Raw genomic sequence first — 20,840 nt, forward strand, 5'->3', positions numbered from 1 at the left:
GCTGCCAGCCACCACAGCCACCCTTCAGGGCCTGCTTTCTCAGAACGTACCTTGACATCGCCCACGCAGGCAGGAAACAAAAAGCTGTTACATAACAAGCTTAAGTCCCATCCTAGACCATATTGCTTGAGACCATACTTTTGGTTAGCTTACTCACAAGATGTATTTCAGGTGATTCCAGCACCACACTTAGGGTCCAAGATCATATCAAAACCAACCCAAATAATTATTTTCTAACTATCATTTATTTTCTATCTACTAGATGTAGTATCTAAAGCACTGAGGCTACTCTGGGAAGCAGCTGTGCCAGGGCTCCTGTCCCTCATACACTGGCCAGCAGAGACCCAAGGAGAAGGGCAGAGGCAGGAAGGAAGCACAGTGGATTGCTCCAGCCAACAACCAGACAAGAGCACTGGGAATGCTGTGGTTAACTGGTCCCCTGGTTCTATTTCTGTAGGAAAATTAGCCAGCACTTTTATCTAGTACTGGTTTAGTATATTCCCAAGATACACCCAGTTCAGCAATCAAAAAAAACCCTTTGGTTTAAAATGTCAGAATACATTGTACTCTCATAGACATGTCCAATTTCCTTCAGGCTTACTGCAACAGTTTAAGAAAATCACCTTCTATGAAGTGATAAGTTAATTTGCCTGGGTAGCTTTCAGCTGCCGGTAGAACCTTGTGTTCTTCCAGGGGAGGGCTCCACCTCTGTCCTCCCCATCTGCAGCAGCATCCTTGATATCAGCCAAGCAACCACAGGCAGAACACCATTTACCAAGGACTGCAGTTGCATAATCAGATGCAGAACACAACTCAACACAGCAAGCTCCGGCTGTCTTGACACTTTCATCTCCTTTTTTTACTTTAAGACATGTGGGATTAATTACAAAAACATAGTCATGCAAACATATGGCCATGTGCAATACATTCTTTTGATATAAGAAGATTAATTTTTTTCATCCAGTTGATAATTTGAGTTTGATGGCTTCAATGCTAATTTTCTTTTTTTACTGTAAATAACTGGGACACTGGACACTGGTGCTATCACTAATTACGCCAGCAGATGAACAAGTCCTCTATTACTGAACTAATTTACTTTTAATTGCACATGCAACTCTTAAACTCATTCTTACTTATGCATGAGGAGAGTGCATGTCTTTTAAAAAACTCATGTCATTATAGAGAGTGAATTAAGAGCGACTTCACTTCCTAACATCATCACTGCTTTTATTTTTACTTTTACATTTGTACCATGTAAGTATACCAAAGTGTACCACTGCCCTAGAAACTTATAGGAAAATATTCTCCCTGTCTCAGCAAGTTCACATTCTAAGGTGCAATCTCTTGTTAGCACCAATGCTTTCCACTTTTTCAGACTGATTATCAAAACCAATTACAAAGACCTGTAGAAACTATGTGTGCTACTCCCTGCTGACACAAATGAGATGGCACTTAGGCAGTATCATTACTTGGTATTCTTCCTGAACACGTTTCCCTCAGTGAAGCACGACCTCTTCACTGCCCTCCCCAACAACGCACGCAGAAAACACAAGTTACCCAGCTGAGCCACATGTACTGAACTCACAAGTACGGTCAGTCATTCCTGAACACTAGCAATCACATCTGAAATCCACAAGACATCAGAATGAGAAACAGTTTTTTGATATTTTATATATATTTCCACTTTCTTTTTCAAATATCACAGTGATTAAGCCTCCAATTATCATGTCACTTCAGCAAAATTTGGTATCATTCGTATCCAAAAGAAAAACTCCCACTCAAAAATAAATAGCCACAGCTCCAGTCACAGAAAAAAACCTCCTATCATTTAGACAAAGCTAAATGAAAATACTTAAACTAACAAACATGTGTAGTCCTTGTACCGCTGTTGCTTATCTGTCAAAAGCAGACAAGCTACACAATGGCCTTGACTGACCATTATACATCTCTCAAAGTTAACATTTTTCTATTTGACCATCTTATCTTCCTGCTTGAGCAATGAAACCATAATTCTAGATCCCAAAAGTCTTTGTCAAGGCACAATGTGATCAGTCTCAAGGATTTTTAAAAGAGCAGTCTGGTGGTTGTAAAATTTTTGCTGAAAATACTGAGGGCCTTTCCCAGACAACTCTCTTACTTTTTCCGTGCTACATTTGCTGTTGCTGTCTAGGTTTCTTCAGGGTAATCTCTAACTCTATGATGTTAGCCTTTGCTTGGGAAGGAGTTGTAAAGTTTAGAACTACCTACTTATTGGCCCTGAAAAGCTGCTATTGTACCAAAAACAGTCAGAATCAAGCAATTGCTTTCTCTAAAAAGAGAAGTATTTTCAAAAAGCAAAGAAGTGCTGACCCAATGATGTACTCCAAGTGTGAAACAACATCATGTGAGTGACATGAAAACAGGCTGAGGACTCCTGATCCCAGGGCACATGAGGACTGAGCAGACCGCAGAGACTGAACTTGCTTGGTTTCTGGTTGGAGGGTGTTCACCCTGCAAAAGCCAGTGAATATGAGATCTGTGGAACAACATTGTCATGAGCTTCAAAAATTGAACACACTAATGTTTACAGAGGGCAAGGCATTTTGAAAAGATACTATTAAAAAAGGCAAAGAAAAATTAAAGAATAAAAAATAAAATACACACAATAATTAGATTTTAGGTTTATTTTCCATAGACTGAACTGGAAGATAATAAAGTGTATAAGAAATGACTGCCAAGATTCAATAAAGAGCTGAGATTCAATAAAGGGCTTCCCCACAACATGCAAACCTATCTCCAGCCTAGATAAAGATACTGTGCCAATACATACCAGCATATTTTTGTGCTAAGCCTAACTTTACAGGCTTTGTTAGGGCAACACTATGAATTTATATAAATTACTTTCTTTTATTACCTATTTTTTGTAATTTCTGCACTGCGCTGCTTGGTGTATTAATGATGACCATTACCCTTGCAGCCACTGACACACAGTTGACTTCAAATAGGCTAGGAAGTTTTGTTCAGCACCAAGTTCTCTGAGTCAGCAGGGTTCACTCAGCTGGGCTCAACCATGCACACAGGCTAGAGCTCTAACACAGCCCACTAAGGTCTCTCGATGCCAAAGCCAGTATCAACCACCCTCCATTTTTTTGTAGTGATATATCAGATGGGAATAGGGTAGCCAAAACCAGCTAATAATGCCTGTAAGAAAACCAGCCTTTCTATTAACTCAATGGGCTTGAAACATCAGCTTGGCTCCAGAATGTGAGTACAAAGACAGAAGGAAGGGGCTTCGTCTCAGAGTCCAGAACATTGTTCTGCTTTACTTGTATAATACCGCTCACAAGAAATTTCACCCCAGCCTCAATACAATCAAGATGAGAGTCAGTCTATTCTCACTACTCTCAAGAAACCAAAAAGGAACAGTTGGTGGCCCAAAACCAGACTGCAAGTGTAGGGAGTTACAGGATGATGCTCCATAAGCAAAGTGGCACTAATGGACCACTTTTCAATCATCACTGTAATGGTCATCAACCCTGTAAGTGCAAAAGAGAATGGTAAGCTCTGAAGGTTACTGAAAGATGTAAAAGAGCAGCTAATTACATTAGAGACACAATGAACGTGACCCTTCAAAAAAAATTTGAAATGATGGCAGTTGTTGAGAGCATATTTGGGTGAAAAGTAACACACTTCATCCTTGTCAAAAAGAAAGCTGGCACAAAACTAGGCTGAGCTTCAATGCTTTGGGAAGCCATTTCAGGATCTCTAGTAAGGAGGAATAATCGGTTTCCATTACAGATCAAAGTTCAGTTCAATCACAACTACTTGTGAAGACAATCCCTTTTTACAGCAAGTATCTGAAATTACATGGTTACAAAAAAGGATGGAAAATGTCTAATGCTTAATATGAAAGTGTGTCAGCACCAGCTGAATCACATAAGACCAGGAGTCAATGCTTAATGTTATTTATGACAGTTTCTATTCACATTTAAACAACTAAAATTCATATGCACAAACTATCATAAGTAATTTACACATCAATTAATTATTTATGGTTTATGCTATGAAAAACAAAACTGTTATTTTTTCTTCTCCACAATGTTCCCTCTTTTGCTTAAGGAATACAAGAATGTACCTATGTCAGTGAAGAAAACACTTTAAGCATAGAAAAGCATTGGAATTCTGAAGGCTGATGAAACAATATTTTTCTAGTATGGTAGATTAGAAAAAATTTTACTGCATTTTAGCTGAAGTTAGAGGAAAAAATATTTTTTTGGTTTGAGTTTGTGTACACATGTATGAAAACACTCCTCTAATATCAGATTGATTTATAACAACGACATTTTAAGGGCTATTGACCTTGGTGCAAATGATTAAGAGTACACTATGTGTACTAAATAAAGATTTTTGGAGAGAGATTTGTTTACTAGCTACGCTTCTTTGTAAACAAAAAGATTCTATCCTTTGTAGGATGGTGCTGTATGCCAGTGAGTGGGAAGAAGCTAGACCTACCTCTAAGACCTTGACCCTATAAAAGCACTTAATTAAAAAACAAAAAAAAAAGCACTAAATGAGAGGAGCTGATGTGAGTTTCATCAGTGAGAGGACGTATTCTATTTGTGATCAAAAAAAATTATAGATGCAAGCATATATGAGCATTAGAAACATGAAAATGGCAGTTGAAGGAAGAACACAACTGCAGAATGAAGAAAAGGGGCTCCGGGAAGGAATCTCTGCTATGTATAACTGAAAAAGTTAAAGAAAAACTACAGACCACCATGGATGCCAAAGTAACAAGGTCAAGCAGAAACAGGCAGCAAAATGGTGGTTCTGCAGCAGAAGCAGCTGTGGCAGGACAACATCTGTATCACAAGTTGCCTTTTTGCATTACCCTCATTGTCACCAAATCACACCTGGTACTTCAGCATCTTCTGTACAATAATGATTTGTTCCATACTCAAACATAAATCTAGAATATTTTCATAAGATAATTATTAACATCAAATAAGCTCTAAACAGTTCAATTAATTAACTGAGAGTTCAACTTTTCCTTAATAACCCAAAGCTGTGAATTCAGAGCCACTTATTTCCAGTCCCTTCTGAAGAGCAGTGTCCTACAGTAAAAGGCAAACAAACAGCAAAAGAGGACAAAGGCCATAAACAATCACTTATTTGTCCTAAATCAAGGACTCTTCCCCTGTTTGTTCTACTGCCTGGTGTAGCTTGCAAAGCCTTGCTGACAAAAAACTGCCTTTCTTACCAAAGGTCTGCAAATCCCCACATCATGGTTTCATACCTCGGCTAAACTATTTTCTGTTAAATCTACCTGTCTGAAACAGGAAAAATTCCCAAAAAGTGCCAGTGTCATGGCAGCATTCCAGAGTGCTCACAGAGTTCCTTGGAGCTCTCACTGCTACAAATTCTTGCTGCAAAGGCATCACCAGCTGCCAGAAATGATCACAGTGCAAAGGCTTGACAAGGAGGAAAAGGATTCCATGTGCTGGCTGCACCAGCTTGTCACTCCACTTCCATTTCAGTTCCACAGTCCTTAAATCCTGGCATAGGTATAACACAAGTGTGCTGAGAAGCCTTCTCATTGCACATGGAGCTAACATTAACAAAACTGGTTTTGCTGGTACACTTCATGCCAGTTCCTCAAATGAAACAGGCTATTCTAACAAAAGCATGTTCCTCCTGCCCCCCCCCCCATCCACTATCACTACATCTATAACAGAGATTTTTCCAGTATAAAATATTATTAAATATCCAAATCCCTCACTGATGTTTCTAGGCTAGGGAACATTCCTTGTTCCTAAACTAGACATGTATCCTAAGCATAACTCCACCAGTCAAGAAATAGAGGAACACTTTTTGTTGTAGAAGCTATACCATTGTATTTGTGCTCCCAAATGGCACCAGCTATGCTGTCACACACACAGCAGTGTCAGCCTTGCTGCCACTCGAGCAGAGCTTTACCCCAGCCACGCCAGCAAGCAATCAAAGAACAGGCTATTGCAGTATTACCACACGAGGGGAGAGAAGGTTGCCTCATTACCTAAGACCCTGGATACTTGTTTCTGTAAGATATGATGGGATTTTTCAGAGTCATGGGCAGCAGAGGTTTGCACATTTGTCTGAAACAGCACTTCACTCTTTGTCCAAGGCCAAGCTGAAGAAATCCAGGTAGCTGAACCGAAATGAGCAAGCTCAGTTTCCATTGCCCTTCAAGCAGGTCTTCTAACAGCTCTCAGAGAGACTACATTTTCTATACCATGGGGGAAGGGCAAAGTAAAAAAATAAACCAGATCAATTAATGTATAAAGAAACAGATAGCAGTGAATTGTTCTCTATTTTTAAGTGATCTGAGCAATATGCAGGAGTTGCATATATATGTTTGTTTTAAAAAAGTGAAGAAGTTTCTGTAGGACTTCAATCAGTATCATACAGGAGCTGCAATCCCCACAGCTTAGCCAGAGCCCCTTGCCCTCACTCCACCACCACTATCAGCTTGGCAGCGTATGTAGAGCAGCATTGGCTTTAACATGCACCAGGCAGCACCAGGCAGGACTATACTACAGAACAAAGTGTTTCCAGTATCTCTTAAAGGAGGCCTTAACTGCTTTTAGAAGAAGCAGGACTGCAGTAATAAATCTGATCTTTTGAAGCACGAATTGGAAGTTGCACCCTCCTGTCAGCAGGTTCACTGTATGATGTACTATGGAGTTTTGGCTGCAAAGAAGCTGTAGCCTGCAGTTAATGAGCTGTTCAAAGGAGCTGTGAAATTGTCAACTTAATTAAACCAAGTTTAGTTAACATTCATCTTTCAAAAATTCTGTGTGAAGAATCAGGCTCTGGAAGTGCCCAGCTATGCACTGTAGGAATGTGCTGTGTACTCTTCTGAACTGAGAAATTAAGAGCTCATGTGATAAGACAAAGTGCTATTTTACAGAGCATCTAAAGAAACCCCCCTGGCTGTCCTAGCGTGTTGGGGAACTTCATAATTTTCTCTATTTTTAGAGAATTAAAGAATGCATAAGCATTTCAGAACAGTCAGTGATGGCTTCTTAAGACAGCCTGACCTCTAGAAAGACATGTATGACTTGGAGAGAGGAAGGGGAGCCTCCTGAGGAAACCTGGCAAAGGTCCAAGCCCTCAGCACACAGTACTGACTTCTGCAGATGTGCAGAAGACCATGGTGCATTGACATGGTATCCATGATCTGAGAAGTCTGTCCTACTCAGATGAAGGCAGACAACTTCAGAGAGCATCAGGAAGAGCAAGCTGCTCTATATTCACTAAATATATTTCGATCCTTGTTGTTCATGGCTTTGGATAAAGCACATCAACACGTACCAGTGTCTTTCCTCTATCTTAACTAGCTTAGCACATTTCCAAGCTAGATTAAAAATAAGATGTTAAAGGGAAAACAAGTCAGGGATTTGCATTCTATTTAAATTAAATGCAAGCTAAGTGACAAACATCCTGTACATACACATCCCTCTGGGCAGGCTGCTCATGTCTGTTGCAGGACAAAAATATCTGCAGTAATCAAACTGAGCTATAGCAATCAATCAATCTGTCGGTAAGAGACTGTGTTTAAACAAACCATTACCACTGGCCTCAGTTCATTCTTCAGTACAGAGGTCGAGGTTTCCCAAACCCAGCTGAGTCTCTTAAGGCTACGGAGACCTTGTGCGGCACTCGGCAACAGCAGAGGTGCAGCGCTGTGAGCCAGAATACCTTTACCCTGGCAAGCCTCTCTCATGCTCTTCCCTCTGCATTAAAAGCTTTGTTGGTTTACTTTAAAAATCATTAAGCTATTTTAGAACAGGCTGTAGAGAACCCTCCTTTAGGAGAATCTCCTACAAATTCCACCTGCTGGCTTGGGACCTTCCAATGCTGGGAAAGATGATGAAAAAAATGCCAAGTCCTTCACCTCTCTGCAAAATGGGGTTAAAAAAAACCAACCAAATAAAAAAACCCCCACAAACCACTAAGTACTTTACAGGTCCTTGTAACTCTTACAAAGTGGTATGAATCTAATAGTAGTCAAGCATTCAAAGATTCCCAGTTAATATTTCACATGTGTATTTACTATTACTGAGGGCACTGTTACAGGGATAAGGGGAGCTGGGTCTTAAAGCAGTCCCAGTGACTGCCCACAGCCAGGAAGCAGTGCTCTGCTTTCAGACATGCTCAGCAGAACACGCTGCCCTCCTGCCTTTCTGCTGGAAGAGAACAGCACTGGCATAGTGGGTCCTACCAAGTGGATGCAACTGGGTACTTCTCTGATCAGTCAGCTGGGGAAAAAATGCAAGGGGCCATTGAACAAAAGGATCAGGTTTCCTGAGGGGGGATAACAGCTCTTCTTTGCAGGTCAGCCACGGAGAAAGGGCAAGAGACCACATCGCCCCACTGCTAGACACACTCTTCAGAGAACAACTGACCGAGGAAGACAGTGCCCTTGCTCCAGCTGATGGTGAAAAATGTAGAAGGTTTCTCAACCTTTGAGGACAAATCACTCTCCCATAACTAGATAAAGATCCCTGGGGAGACAACTGAGAATTCTGCAACCTACAAGCAAAACCATTCCCGATAGCAACCTCAGAGTCAAGCACTGGACCCCACCACTTACACTCTACACTGGCCTCTGGTCTTGACCTCATGATTAAACTTAGGAAGCAGTGCAGAACAGTGCAACATATCAGGGAGACATCTCCTAACCCACGTAACTTCTCTCTGTAGAATAAAGGGTTGAACGTCAGAAAGCTCAAAGGCTCACAGAAGAAACAGAGGAAAAGATTTCCATTCCCTGAACCTGCACCAGATGTATTTCACTTCCAGTCCTTAAAATTCAATTCTCTTTCTTATACATTGTATACCAACAAAGCAAGGTTAACCCACAAAGCAAATTTTACCCCAGAAACACTGTCCCACAGCCTTACTGAAGCACAGAAGAAGAGAATTTGTATTGTTCAAAGAGCACAAGAGAACCTTGTAAGAGCTCTTAGCAATGAGAACAGCCAAGATAAAGTTAGGAGAAAAATTCAGAGCTACGTAACCTCCAAAACTAAGTAATTTTTAGTTTAATTGGCAAAATAAGAGGTGGTCATTTCAGCTCACTTCTTCAACAGTCCAGCTATGAATCTCACTAGAAGCAACTCACAAGAGAGCTTAGCTTTTCAGAAAATCTGAACTTCAGTTGCACTTCTGAAAATTTGTTGCCTGGCAGTTTTCCCACGGTCACACTGTGACTAGGGGCTAAGTCTGGGGATCAGATAAGCCGTTAGATTTCCCATACCTCCCATCAAACACCAGCCAGGCTTGCTCCCACTGCTCCACTCCCACTCTGACTTCGAGGCTTTGCAGTGATACAAAAAACCCCAACCATTTTCCAAATGTTGTAACGTATAAACAGTGACAGCAGAATTGTGTTTTTCAGTGAAGTATCATAAGCTGATACATCAATATTTAGCTCTAGGAACCAACAATAAGGAATGCCCACCAAAATTTAATTTTTTTAAGATTTGCTACCAAGACAGCAGGCTGACACAACTGCTTGTCCTTCAGGGACAAATATTGTCCTTGCCCTTCTCACCAAAGCCAGGTGTGAGAGGGACAGATCAGCTTCCTCACCCAGCAGTTTCGTTAGTTTCAGGAGTGTTTACTATTATTAACAGGGATCATAAAAGCTAAATCTCTCTTATCTCCAAGAAGCTTTTTTTTGGAGAAAGCTTGGTTCCAAACAAGGTACTGCTCTAACATGTTCATTTTAAAGAGCTGTAACTCATAATAATACTGCAGAAAACATTAACTCCTCCTAAAAATTAAGCAACTGCCCCAAAGTAAAACGTTCCATACTTTGGTAAAGGTAAAATACTAGATTATTCACTGAGGAAAAAGGTATCATTGCCAGGCTTAGGGGCTGTGACTGACAGCACTACCACTGAACTCCTTGTCACAGATCTCAGCTCCATGGCGTTAAATAGCAAGGAACAAGACTCATCATTTCTAGAACTGAGAAGATACAATAACCTGACAGTGCAAGCAAAAGAGCCCTTTCATGTGACATTTGGTAGAAATCAGATCCCTTCCACTGCAAAAGACAAAAAGAAAACAAATACTGAATGTTACAGCAGAATCAATAGAAGCATGTAACAGTGTCTGAGTTTACATGACTTACTCTTCCTCTCAGTGCAGTTGTTAACAAAACAAAAGCTGTTTATGTTTGCAAAACCCTCTTTACCTGGCTTTGAACTATTCCATTCCTCTAAAATATCACTGCTACCCTCAGCTTTTTTTCATCTGCAGGGTATTCTGCCTTACGAATGGGGGGAAAAAAAAAAAAGCACTAGCTTGTCTGGTCATTAAGTGCTCTTCAAAATCCAAACCCATATTTGGTTACAATTCATCCCCCTTGCTTTCTTTTGAACACTTTCATCAGTTGTTCTTGGTCTGTGCAACAGTATTTGCAGAAACAAATACAGTTGCAAATACTTATGATCCACACTGACTGTGTTTCAGTACTAAGTATCTGCTAAAACTGCTTTGGAAATTAATCCTCCATTCAAAATCTCCACTCCAGAGTACAATTTTTTTTATTGCATATGTCAACATAGCAACCAAGTTTTAAGGAGATATTACATGCCAAAACTGTGAAAAATGAGATGTAAATCAGTATGTCCAGACTAAAGCCAGACAAGGAAGATGAAAGCTCTTCTCATTTTTGTACCTCTAAATAGATTCCTTGTACCTTTCTCCAAAGCACACTGGACTGCTGTAGAGGCAATGTACTGCATTGCATGGACACAGTTTGATCCGAGGGCAGCTCTTACTTCCCTGGCTATATGATGGCCCTGGTCTTGCATGACTCATGATGAAGACCAAGTGTGCCAGTGGAAGTTGGCCAAAGAGCCACACACTGACCAGTGGCAGCCTGGTGGTTCTGATTTCAGTTTGGTCTCTCTAGCCTTGGCCACACTGCTACATCATTACTTACAGAATGACCATCTGCAACCACGAAGCACCAGCCAACACCACATCCAAACACACTTCAGAAGCAAGAGGAGAACTGCACAGGTACGTGTACATAGGAAAAAAAAAAAGTCCTTTTGAATGCCTAGAAGTTTTAAGTTTTAACTTTGAGAGTCATCACTCTCAAAAACAGCAAAGAGACTCACAGGTTTCATTGATGTCCTGAAGCTGTAGCAACCGATCTCTTTATGAAGCTACTGCTTGAGAGCAGCCCCCACTGCTATATGATGCTGAGCAGGAAAAAAAAAAAAATCATCTATTTGCTATTCCATTACTCCCATCATTAAGCAGTTAATTACATCAGTCAATGTTATTTTTTGCCTTAGTTATGGGTTTAGAAATCCTAAAACTTGGAACCCAACCATAAGGGCTGATACCCTAGTTGCATCTTCAGAGAAGCCAGGTAAGTTTTGCTACCAGACCAGAGATAAAATTCTGGCTGTTCTGAAAATTGTAAGAACTTCACCACTAGTTTCAGTATGAGCAGGAATTTGCCCACTGGAACTACACTGATGTCCTTCTGGAATGACAGAAAATAACTTAGCCCTTAGTACAAATACTATTGCCACTATTTTTATTTCCAAATAATGTATCCAACAGGGAGGTATTTTCTACTGCAGTAAGAGGTAAACACAGCAGTCCAAGTTCTGCCTCAGGGACACCCCTTGAGTCTACAGATTTTAATGGGGTTGAAGGACTGTCATTTTAGTCAGAATTTGGTTCATCAATAAATCTCCTGAGTACTTATTTGAAAATAATAACTTTTTTTTTGTTTGAAAAATAAAATGCAGATAGCTTGCCAGCAACCCCAGTGCCATGAACGCTTCAGTGTGTGGCAGAGCTCTGGATTCCAGTACTTTTAGACTTACACCCTGATACCCATCCTACGCTGAGATATTTATCACTGAGTTACAGCTCCTGGAAAAGTGCAGTTTCACCAGGCAGTTAAACTGCAGCAGTGTGCAGAGCAAGTCACTTCTGCTCCAAGTTACTGGAGTAGTAGGTGTGGTTGTCCTCAACTATCTGTGGCATTTCTCACCAAATTTTTATTAAAAAAAAAAAAAGAAACACTTCAAAATTGAAAAAAAAACCAACAGACAGTATTCCAAACCCAATAAATAAACATCAGCAAGCTCAGTCATTGTGGCTGAATGCTGATCTTGACCTATTTACCTACCACACGGATATGTTTGTGCAATTAAAACCACTGCTATAAAATAAAATTCTACAGGTCAGTGTCAGAAGAGACGCAGTCCAAATAGTCCTGTGTGACCGAGGAACATCACTACCCAGCAAGGCAACTGCAGGTACTCTTAAACACTGGAGGGTTGCATTCAGATGTAGAACAAGGTTCTTTTGGTGTACTTTAATTAAAACATCAGCAGAGTCTTTTTCAAACAAGATCCTTATACAGAAGGTTTCCTTTGATGATCAGTTAGTTACTGAGGTTGTCTGATTAAATTTTATTAGAGAAAACAGAGCTTCAAACTGGAAGACAGAAAGTGTGTAACTTTAAAAATACGTTGTCTTTTAGGGGCAAGTAAGATAGAGCTTTAAAGTTTCCACTGCATCCCAGTAGGGAGCTGAAGGTCATCACTAACTCAAAGTTAAAAACAATGGGAAGTAGAGGATGTCATCCCTTCATATTTGCCCAGTGATTCTGTGTTTTCTTCATATGGATTTACTTAGGAAACTGGGAAATCTAAACAACCAATGAAAAGATTTCAAGGTTACCATTTTTCCCTTAACAATACCAGAAATCAGTTCATGTCACTATGTAAAATGTCTGATTTTTAAAGGAAAATAGCTCTTACTTGAAAAGGTTTGATCTTTTCAGGCATATAAAATGTTTGAAAAGCAGCACAGGAAACTTCAAATTCACATGCAAAATAATATTACTTTTGCAAAAGAGTGAATTCTTATTTCCAATAAAAAACTAGACACAACTTGTTTTTTTTAAAAAATATATGTTATTTAACAAACAAACAAATTTCTACCCTGATCAACAAAAAAAGATGTTTTTGAAATATTACTTAGTTCACTCAGGAATGAAAGACATATCTGGCCAACAAGGAAACTGTTGTCTACATCAAAAAAAAATACATCACGTTAATTTCTAGAGTTCTAGTGCTCAAAAATTGTCTATCATGTAATAAAACTAGCAAAACCAAAAGCAGTATATCCTCCTTCTCCAAGCAAAGATAGGAATCCAAATCTGAGTTACTCATACCAGAATCAGAGTTCGTTTAGAAAAAGTTCTTTATTTCCAAAAATGCTTTTAAATCTTAAATTTTCCTTGTTTATTCCAATTTCTTTTGCTTTGCAAGGACATTACATCTCTCTATATATATGTAGTTTGCCTTTAAACATTTCAAACACCATAAAAAATATCTTAAAATACCTTATCAACCACATTCAAAATAGATAACTCCTGTCAACGCATTTCCATGTCAAAAAGTAGGTTCTGTCCCTTGTCCTTTCTTCTGAAACAAAGCCATACATGTGGGAGCTGGTTTACAGAATGCTACGCTTTTAGATTTATGTGCAGTACAGACTCACAGATTTTACAAGGAAGAGGGGAGAAGATCCTTACGAAAGTGCTCAAAAGAAAGCAAGAGAGATGAAATCGAGAGCCTGATGATTTGATTTGAGGCCAACAGTTCAACACACAGTAAAAGGGAGTGGTCTGGAAGAATGCACAAATGAGAGACTCTGCTATTTCATTTCCTAGCATGTATACCAACATCATTTATTACATTTTGGCCTTAACAGGGATTTTAAGAAAGAACCTAAAAGGGAGTGGATTATGATTATTTTACCTCGTGGGGTAGACAGCAATGCATACAATGTCAAAGGGCCAAGCAGATTCCTAGTGAACCTCTCCTGGATGGATGGCTCTGACACAGGAACCACTGCAGTTCACACAGAGAGCTGCACTCCAGACCTGGAACCACACTCCATGTGCAGCCTCGGGAGCACTGCTAACAATGTTTTTATCCCGTCCGTCGCTGGTAAAGCAGTTTACAGTGTGGGTATACCATACCCATACACACGACCCAAACAGAACACAATGCTAAACTGTTCTCCTGTGTGTGCAGGTGCTTCTGTGGTCCCCTGACAAAATGACAACTTATGGAAAGCTTGTATTGAAACAATTTCAGCTTGGGGCCAATCTGCTCATTACCATATTTGCTTTAGGTTTCTTTCATCTTTTGCTGAGAGGCAATAAGAGCTTTAGCTGTCCATATCTCTGAATATTTATTTCCTCTTTGAGGACCCATTTGAACGTCAGTTGGCATTCCAGCTGCTCAAAAAGTGGAATATTTGCAGTGTATTGGCACTGCTCTTTAAGAAACCCAATTCTGGAGTCCCTTGGCAAGACGACAGCCAAGAGAGGTAAACAAAAGTTCATAAAATAACTGAAGTAAAACAGCAGTTTATCACTGTTGGTAGTAGCAACTGTTGGAAATAACAATTTAAATGGATGTTAAAAATAATTCTCATTCAAACACCACTCATTTTCTTGATGTGGACATTTACTTGAACATGAGGAACACATATTAGAGCATGCAGTAAGGGAAGCAGAACAGTTTCCAAACAGTATCTTTTCTAAGTTTCAAATGAACAATGAACAACTTTCATAATGAGACATTCTTAATATTCACATAGATTGTAAGCATCTTCTAATCTAAAACTTATCAAATATGAAGAACCTGAGAGTGGGTGTAACCATTTCACATCTTTAATTTCTATTTAGACTTAGCATTTTGGATGCAACATCTTAATTTCTGGCACCTTAAATAGCAAGGCAATGCTGATACCCTGCACTGGAATTTCACCCACCTATAACCCTGAGAATGGTATAAAAGGAGAGAGAACTAATAAGTGTACCACCTCTCAGTCTTCTGCCTGGCTTAATAAGTATATTCTACAACTAGAAAATTTCTCACTGTGGATGTACTTACACCACAATCTGAGCCATACAATTAAGAATACAAAGGGTACAACACAGTAAAATAAATACCTAGAACTGCAGAAATAAAGGCTTGGTTTCAATACTTCCTCTCTAGACACGTTCAGGTGGCAGAAAAAGAAAAGCTTAGAAATTAACTACCTAAAATGGCCAGGCAAGAGACACAAAGTAATCTCAGACCAGGGGCAGCACAGAACAGTGCAGAGGGCAGGGAGAAGTCAGTGTTCCTTGTCTAGCAGATGAATTCACAGCTGGAAGGAGTTTCAGTGAAGTTTATAACAGCAGTAAGTACTCAAAAATTCAGAGTCTAACTTTGCTCATCTCTGTCATGCAACAAATTGTCCTCAGATGCAGTGACATGTTTTGCACGAGTCGGCTTGCACAACCAGCAGAGGGACTAATTACAACGCTTTAAAAATTTAAAAAACAAAACAAAACAGTTTATACCATCTTAGTAGCATAGTGATCTATATGCTGTGATTTACAGTTTGCTTTGTTTTGTTATTTTTTTTTTTCCAGTTTACACGACAGAAAACAGGTTATAAAAAGGTAAGATAAAAATCAGACTTAAATACGAACCCAGTTCACATGTTACCACGACCAGTTCACTTCATACCATCTAAAACTCAGAATCCCATCCCCTAGAAAGGTTCATGCCTTCAAAAACAGCACAAAAAAAATCAGCCTGAAAGTCTGGAGTCATCAAGATTGAGAAAAGTTTGTGTCTCTCAGTGTGGGGAGGATCCTCACAGTGGGAGCCAGGATCTCTGTGCAGGAGGGCTGACGTCAGTGGAAGTGGGAGGGAAATGGTGATGGGAGGCTTGTCGGGAAAATGACTGAGGCCAGTTTCAGTGGGAACAGGGAGGAATCGAGAGGGTGGATGGCCTCAGTGGAAGCATGGACAGTACGTGTGGGAGTTTCAAAGGGAGGGAGTGCTTCTGTGTTCCAAGGGCAAGGAATTACCAGACAGGAAAACAGCAGACAGCTTAACAGACTAAATAATGTGTTGTTAAATGCTGAAATGAGATCCACTTCAGCACTGCAGGTACAAGTTTAAGATACAGCCTCCTAAATGCAGAATTATGCAACCATCGGTTTGCAGTGACTGTAAAATTCTCAGGCAATTTCACAGGGTCTGAAAGAAGAACACTTACTGGCTGTAGGGCCATGGATTTAAGCTGGCTGTCCCATATCAGCTGATAAATCAAAAGCCTATTTCAGATTTAGCCTTGCTGGCTTAGGACTACCTTTAATTTAAAATAACGGAAGCTTGGATTTACTCTCTGATCCTTTAGCACTGAAATGCACATATCTCTGTGTTAAATATAAATGATGAGGAGAGTTACACAAGAGAAGAGGAAGGAAATCTCACATACGTAAAAGAATGACAGGGCAAAATCAATGTGCAATGTATGTGCTACAGTGTATATTAGGCCACTATAGAAGAGTGACATACACGTGACATTGGGACAGCATATGCTTATGAATACCTGAGGAAATATTAAATAAATGCCCATGAAGTCCTTATACCATTTCAGGATTTACTCCACTTATGCTACAGATTAAACACAGGTATTATTCTAAAGGTGCTTAAGCAAGTTTGTATAAAGCCAAGTATGTTTTGCCACAAATTCAACACCACAAACGTCTGAAGAAGAAAATCACAACCAACATAAATGAGGAAGCCAGACAATCATAACTTTGAGTCCACTTTCTTGAGACTTCTAGACCTAAAAGCAAACAAACAAACACACACACAAAAAAAGAAAACCAACACAAAAACACCACTACCCAGAAAACTCTCTTTTACAAGAGTACTGTGTGCCATTTGATATTCTTAATTTAGCACTAGAAAATCAAAATTCTGTCACTCTTAGTGCATCTAAGTCTTGCTTGTCTTCTCATCTTTCCCTGAGAGAAGTATAGAATCTAAACTTTGGAATCAATACACCAAAAATTAAGGGAAAGGTTTTCAAGGCTGGTTTGTTTTTTAGGTACTGCACTTGTTCCAAGCTACCCACAAATTTTCAAATGACAGCCATGTATGAAATTACTAATTAAGGAGGGAGATACAGGTGTCATGTCCAAGTATAATTTATTAAAAGGGCTTCTCCATTTCTCATATAATACCACCTTACTCATATATACCAGAAACAGGTATTATGGCATTTTCTCTGCATACACACACTTTCAAGGCTGCTCTATAAACGTGGTATAGATAAACTTTGGGGTTTCCATATTAGGAAAGAACAGGTAACTTTTTTAGCTACAGTCTGTAAACTGATGCAAGTCACAAAATATAGTATGCTTACACCATGTGTCCAGAAAATGATCCTCTGCTATTTGACCAGGCAAAAGACTCAATAAGACACAAAAATAAAGCCAGAGTAAGTCTGGGGGCTAATTATCAATATATCTATAATGCCATTTTACAGTTAGCCTGGGCTACTTCTTCTTATGACATTTTCTAACTTGAAAACTGTGTACTATGGCTAGCCAACAGAACCGGTAAAAGTTATTGCACTACCTATTATACATATTTTAATAAGCAATGATAATGCCAGCCAATGTGAAAATATGAGATTTACACACAGGCCAAGTTTTGTTCTTAGCTCTCACATAGGAGTTTCTTGGCTTTAATTTGTGCAAATGCAACAAAAGAATGTGAAAGAATTTCAATTAAAGTGCCCTGAAACCAAGTGGAAATGCCATTCAGCAGGTTACTGGATAGCCACACAAATTCTGATGACACCACCATCGGCCAAAGCACAAAAGGTTTGTAGCATACTCTGAAAAAATAGCAATAGTTCCTGCTAGCATCCTAATTCTTACAGTTCTTCCTCAAATCAAAGATTCTTTTAACTCCAAAACAGCACAATGTCCTGCCCAATGCTCCTCTAGGCTTCAGGGATTTCATGCTTCTGTCCCTTATCTTTGATGTTCTCACACTTTATTTCTTTCCAAACAACTTCACTGTACTGTGAGAACTGCTCTCCAGTGACAGCATAGCCCTCTCTCCAGCACCATCTCAGACAAGGCAGTTATCTAGCACACAAAGAACTGTAAATTTGATAATACTGTACACACTAATGATAAAAGCAGAGAATAAAATACCATGCTGCTTTACAGCTCTGAAAAGTATTAAAGGATTTTGCAGATGAAAATCATGCCGAAGTGATGTGTACAATAGATTTTGTTTTCAGCTGATCACAAACAAACAGAATTCCATTCTCATTTCTCAAAACCCATCATTTCACAGCAGTGTGCTTGGAGTGATGACAAGGGCAGAAAATACGGCTGAGTGATAAAAATCAGAATGGCTGCCAATGAGATTGCAGTATGCATATGAACCAACATCAACCCTATAGCATCTGGCTAAATTATCCAAACCTCGTAACACAAAATTTTATAAAGTTCTTGAAATCAAACAAAAAAAATTAACAAAACTAAGACTGCTTCCTGTGCACACTTCTGGAAACCAGTTTTGGAGTTTCTTTTTTCCCCATAAGCAAGAACACAGAAACCAAATTCCAAGGATATAAACTTTAAGAATATTTTTTGGCTAGATTCTGTAATGTGCAATTATAATCACAATTAAAAACTGAGCTAGTAGAACGATTGCCAGGATTCAGATGACAACTTTCCTTACTGTGGTCACCGTGTTCAATGTGCCAGAAGCATGTCTATCATGTGTGAACGGGACCGCAAGGTTCAGCTTCCTGTGCACTCTTGTTAACACAAAAATTTAGTTTGTGTTAAATGCAATTTAACATTCAGCTTCACATTCTGCCTTAGGTATTGTTAATTCCAGGTCCAACTCGCTACTTACAAAGTGTCTTCTCATTTTCTGGACTTTATTTTTAAAATCCTATGAATTGAGATTACTAATTCTGGAGGAAAACAATTGAAGAAAACCACCCACAGTACTGAAGAAAATTATTCCAGGTCAATACTCTATAAGCCATCTTAATGAGCACAAAAAAAAATCCTAGGGAAAACTACGAATCATTAGAGTTTTCTGCGAGCCTGCAAAACACTTGACATGTAGCTGGTTCTTGCCTGCACCTCAAGCCCGTATCTTATATTTACAGCACGTATATCTCAGTTCTTATCACAGTAACCCAGAGCAGATCAACCGTGTTATATAATATCCCCTGGGCTGCTACAATTTGATTATTTTCTTTTTATATTTGCAGTTACTTGATTTCATGAAACAGAGATAGTTCTCAAAAAAACCCCAAAGATATTGATCAAAACCTATACCATCAGGAACTAAAGTGCAAATCCATAAACAAACAACCCATCAATAGAAATTAAACAGACAAGCAAGCACTCCACACCACCAACTATCACATAATCAACCAAACAAAAACGCAGAAATTACAATTTTTTTCAGTATGAATCTATCAACTTCATACAGCCTTGCGTTGTAGCTCCACAGAAACGTACGCGTGCTAACACATATGCAAAAAGACCTCCAAAAAATACCCGATCTGCAGCAACAGACAAGGTCAACAAGTTGTTAATGTAAATCAGTATCCAGAGCAAAACCCGCGTCGCTCTCCCTTCAGCTTTCTGAATGGAAGAGGTATGCAAATTATCAGCCCAGCTAGCACATCGCTTCGGACTGGGATTTGCCTCCACTTCCAAACAAGACAAGCACCAACAGCCACGCTGGAGGACCCCGCACGAACAGACGTGTCAAACACAGGAGCTGGTGGCAGCGCAGCTCCCGTGCACGGCAGAGTCCCACCACCGCCAGACGGACAGGCCCTGCACCTTCAGAAGCAAACCTGTGCTCCTGGCTGACGAGGACAATCACACTGCTCTCCTCCCCGGCATTTGGAAAACCCATTTTGTGGAATGAAGGGAAAGACACTTGGGTGCATCTCCAAAGTCGTTTCGTGAGACTGATTAGTTTATAAATGAAAGTAACAGCTCGAGCCAGGAAAAGCTCCCCCGCAACGTATCGCTTCGGCAGGGAGGCTCCTTGGGTTAAACCGCTACAGCCAACTCCTGTTCTGAGAGAAACAGTGCTTATGTTTAGCACCCTTTTTACCTTAACACTGGATCTGCTGGTCTGGGTCTCTGCCTCCATGCTCTGGCTGTTCTCCCTCTTGTCTTTCTTAGAGGAATTAGTCCTCACCTTATAAGTGGATGTGTTGGAGGATTTAATGAATAATCCTGGGACGGGGTTGCCTTGCTGCTGTTGAGACATGGTTGTGTTGGTCTGGTGAGGGGAATTGCACTCCTCAGACTCTTTGCTACTGTGATAGACCACTCTGCTGTCAGAGATGTGGATGCTTGGAGCACAGCCCATGCTTTGTGGCCACCTGGGGAATATTTCTAAATTGTATATATATATATGTGTATATATAGATCTCTTTCCTTCCCGTTGGTGTTTTCCCCCTGCTTAATTTTTTTGTTAACAGGTTGAAACTCTTTCCTGCGTCTCCGCTACACTCTGAAGCATTGCCATCGGTCCCCTTCTACACCACCAGAAACGTGTCTGTTCTCCTCGTCCTCCAGAAACGGGTCCTTTTATCTCAATCTCTGCAGTGGGCTGGGGAGCTGGAGGGGAGGGAAGGGGGGAAATCAAGAACTGGTCGACTTCATCTTTTCACAGATTATTATTAATTTTTCTAAGCCATCTGAGAATCTTGGCAATGTTTTCATTCCTTCTGGGGAAAATCAAAAAAGAAAAAAAAAAATTAAAAAATAAAAATAAAGAGGAGCTGAGGAAAAAAGGCAAAAGAGAAAAATAACAACCCCGAAGCCCCAAACCACACGCGCACACACCCCGGCGTCTTCTCGGCTCGGCGCTCAGAGCGGCCGGGGGCACTGCACCATCTCC

General features: G+C 40.0%; 1 protein-coding gene across 1 annotated transcript in view; it reads right to left on the minus strand.

Moving 5' to 3' along the window:
* The window catches only part of LOC103775448 (high affinity cAMP-specific and IBMX-insensitive 3',5'-cyclic phosphodiesterase 8A-like), a 121,964-nt gene extending 101,658 nt beyond the window's left edge, over positions 1-20,306 (minus strand). Inside the window, exons 1-2 of the mRNA XM_008942899.1 lie at positions 20,046-20,306; positions 8,396-8,408 (exon numbers count right to left, since the gene is read on the minus strand). Coding sequence (XP_008941147.1) covers positions 8,396-8,408; positions 20,046-20,306 — 274 coding nt within the window. The remainder of the gene's footprint in view (positions 1-8,395; positions 8,409-20,045) is intronic.
* Between the last annotated feature and the right edge of the window lie 534 nt (positions 20,307-20,840).

The sequence above is a fragment of the Merops nubicus genome, unplaced genomic scaffold (genome assembly GCF_000691845.1).
Source record: "Merops nubicus isolate BGI_N331 unplaced genomic scaffold, ASM69184v1 scaffold1566, whole genome shotgun sequence".
NCBI lineage: Eukaryota > Metazoa > Chordata > Aves > Coraciiformes > Meropidae > Merops > Merops nubicus.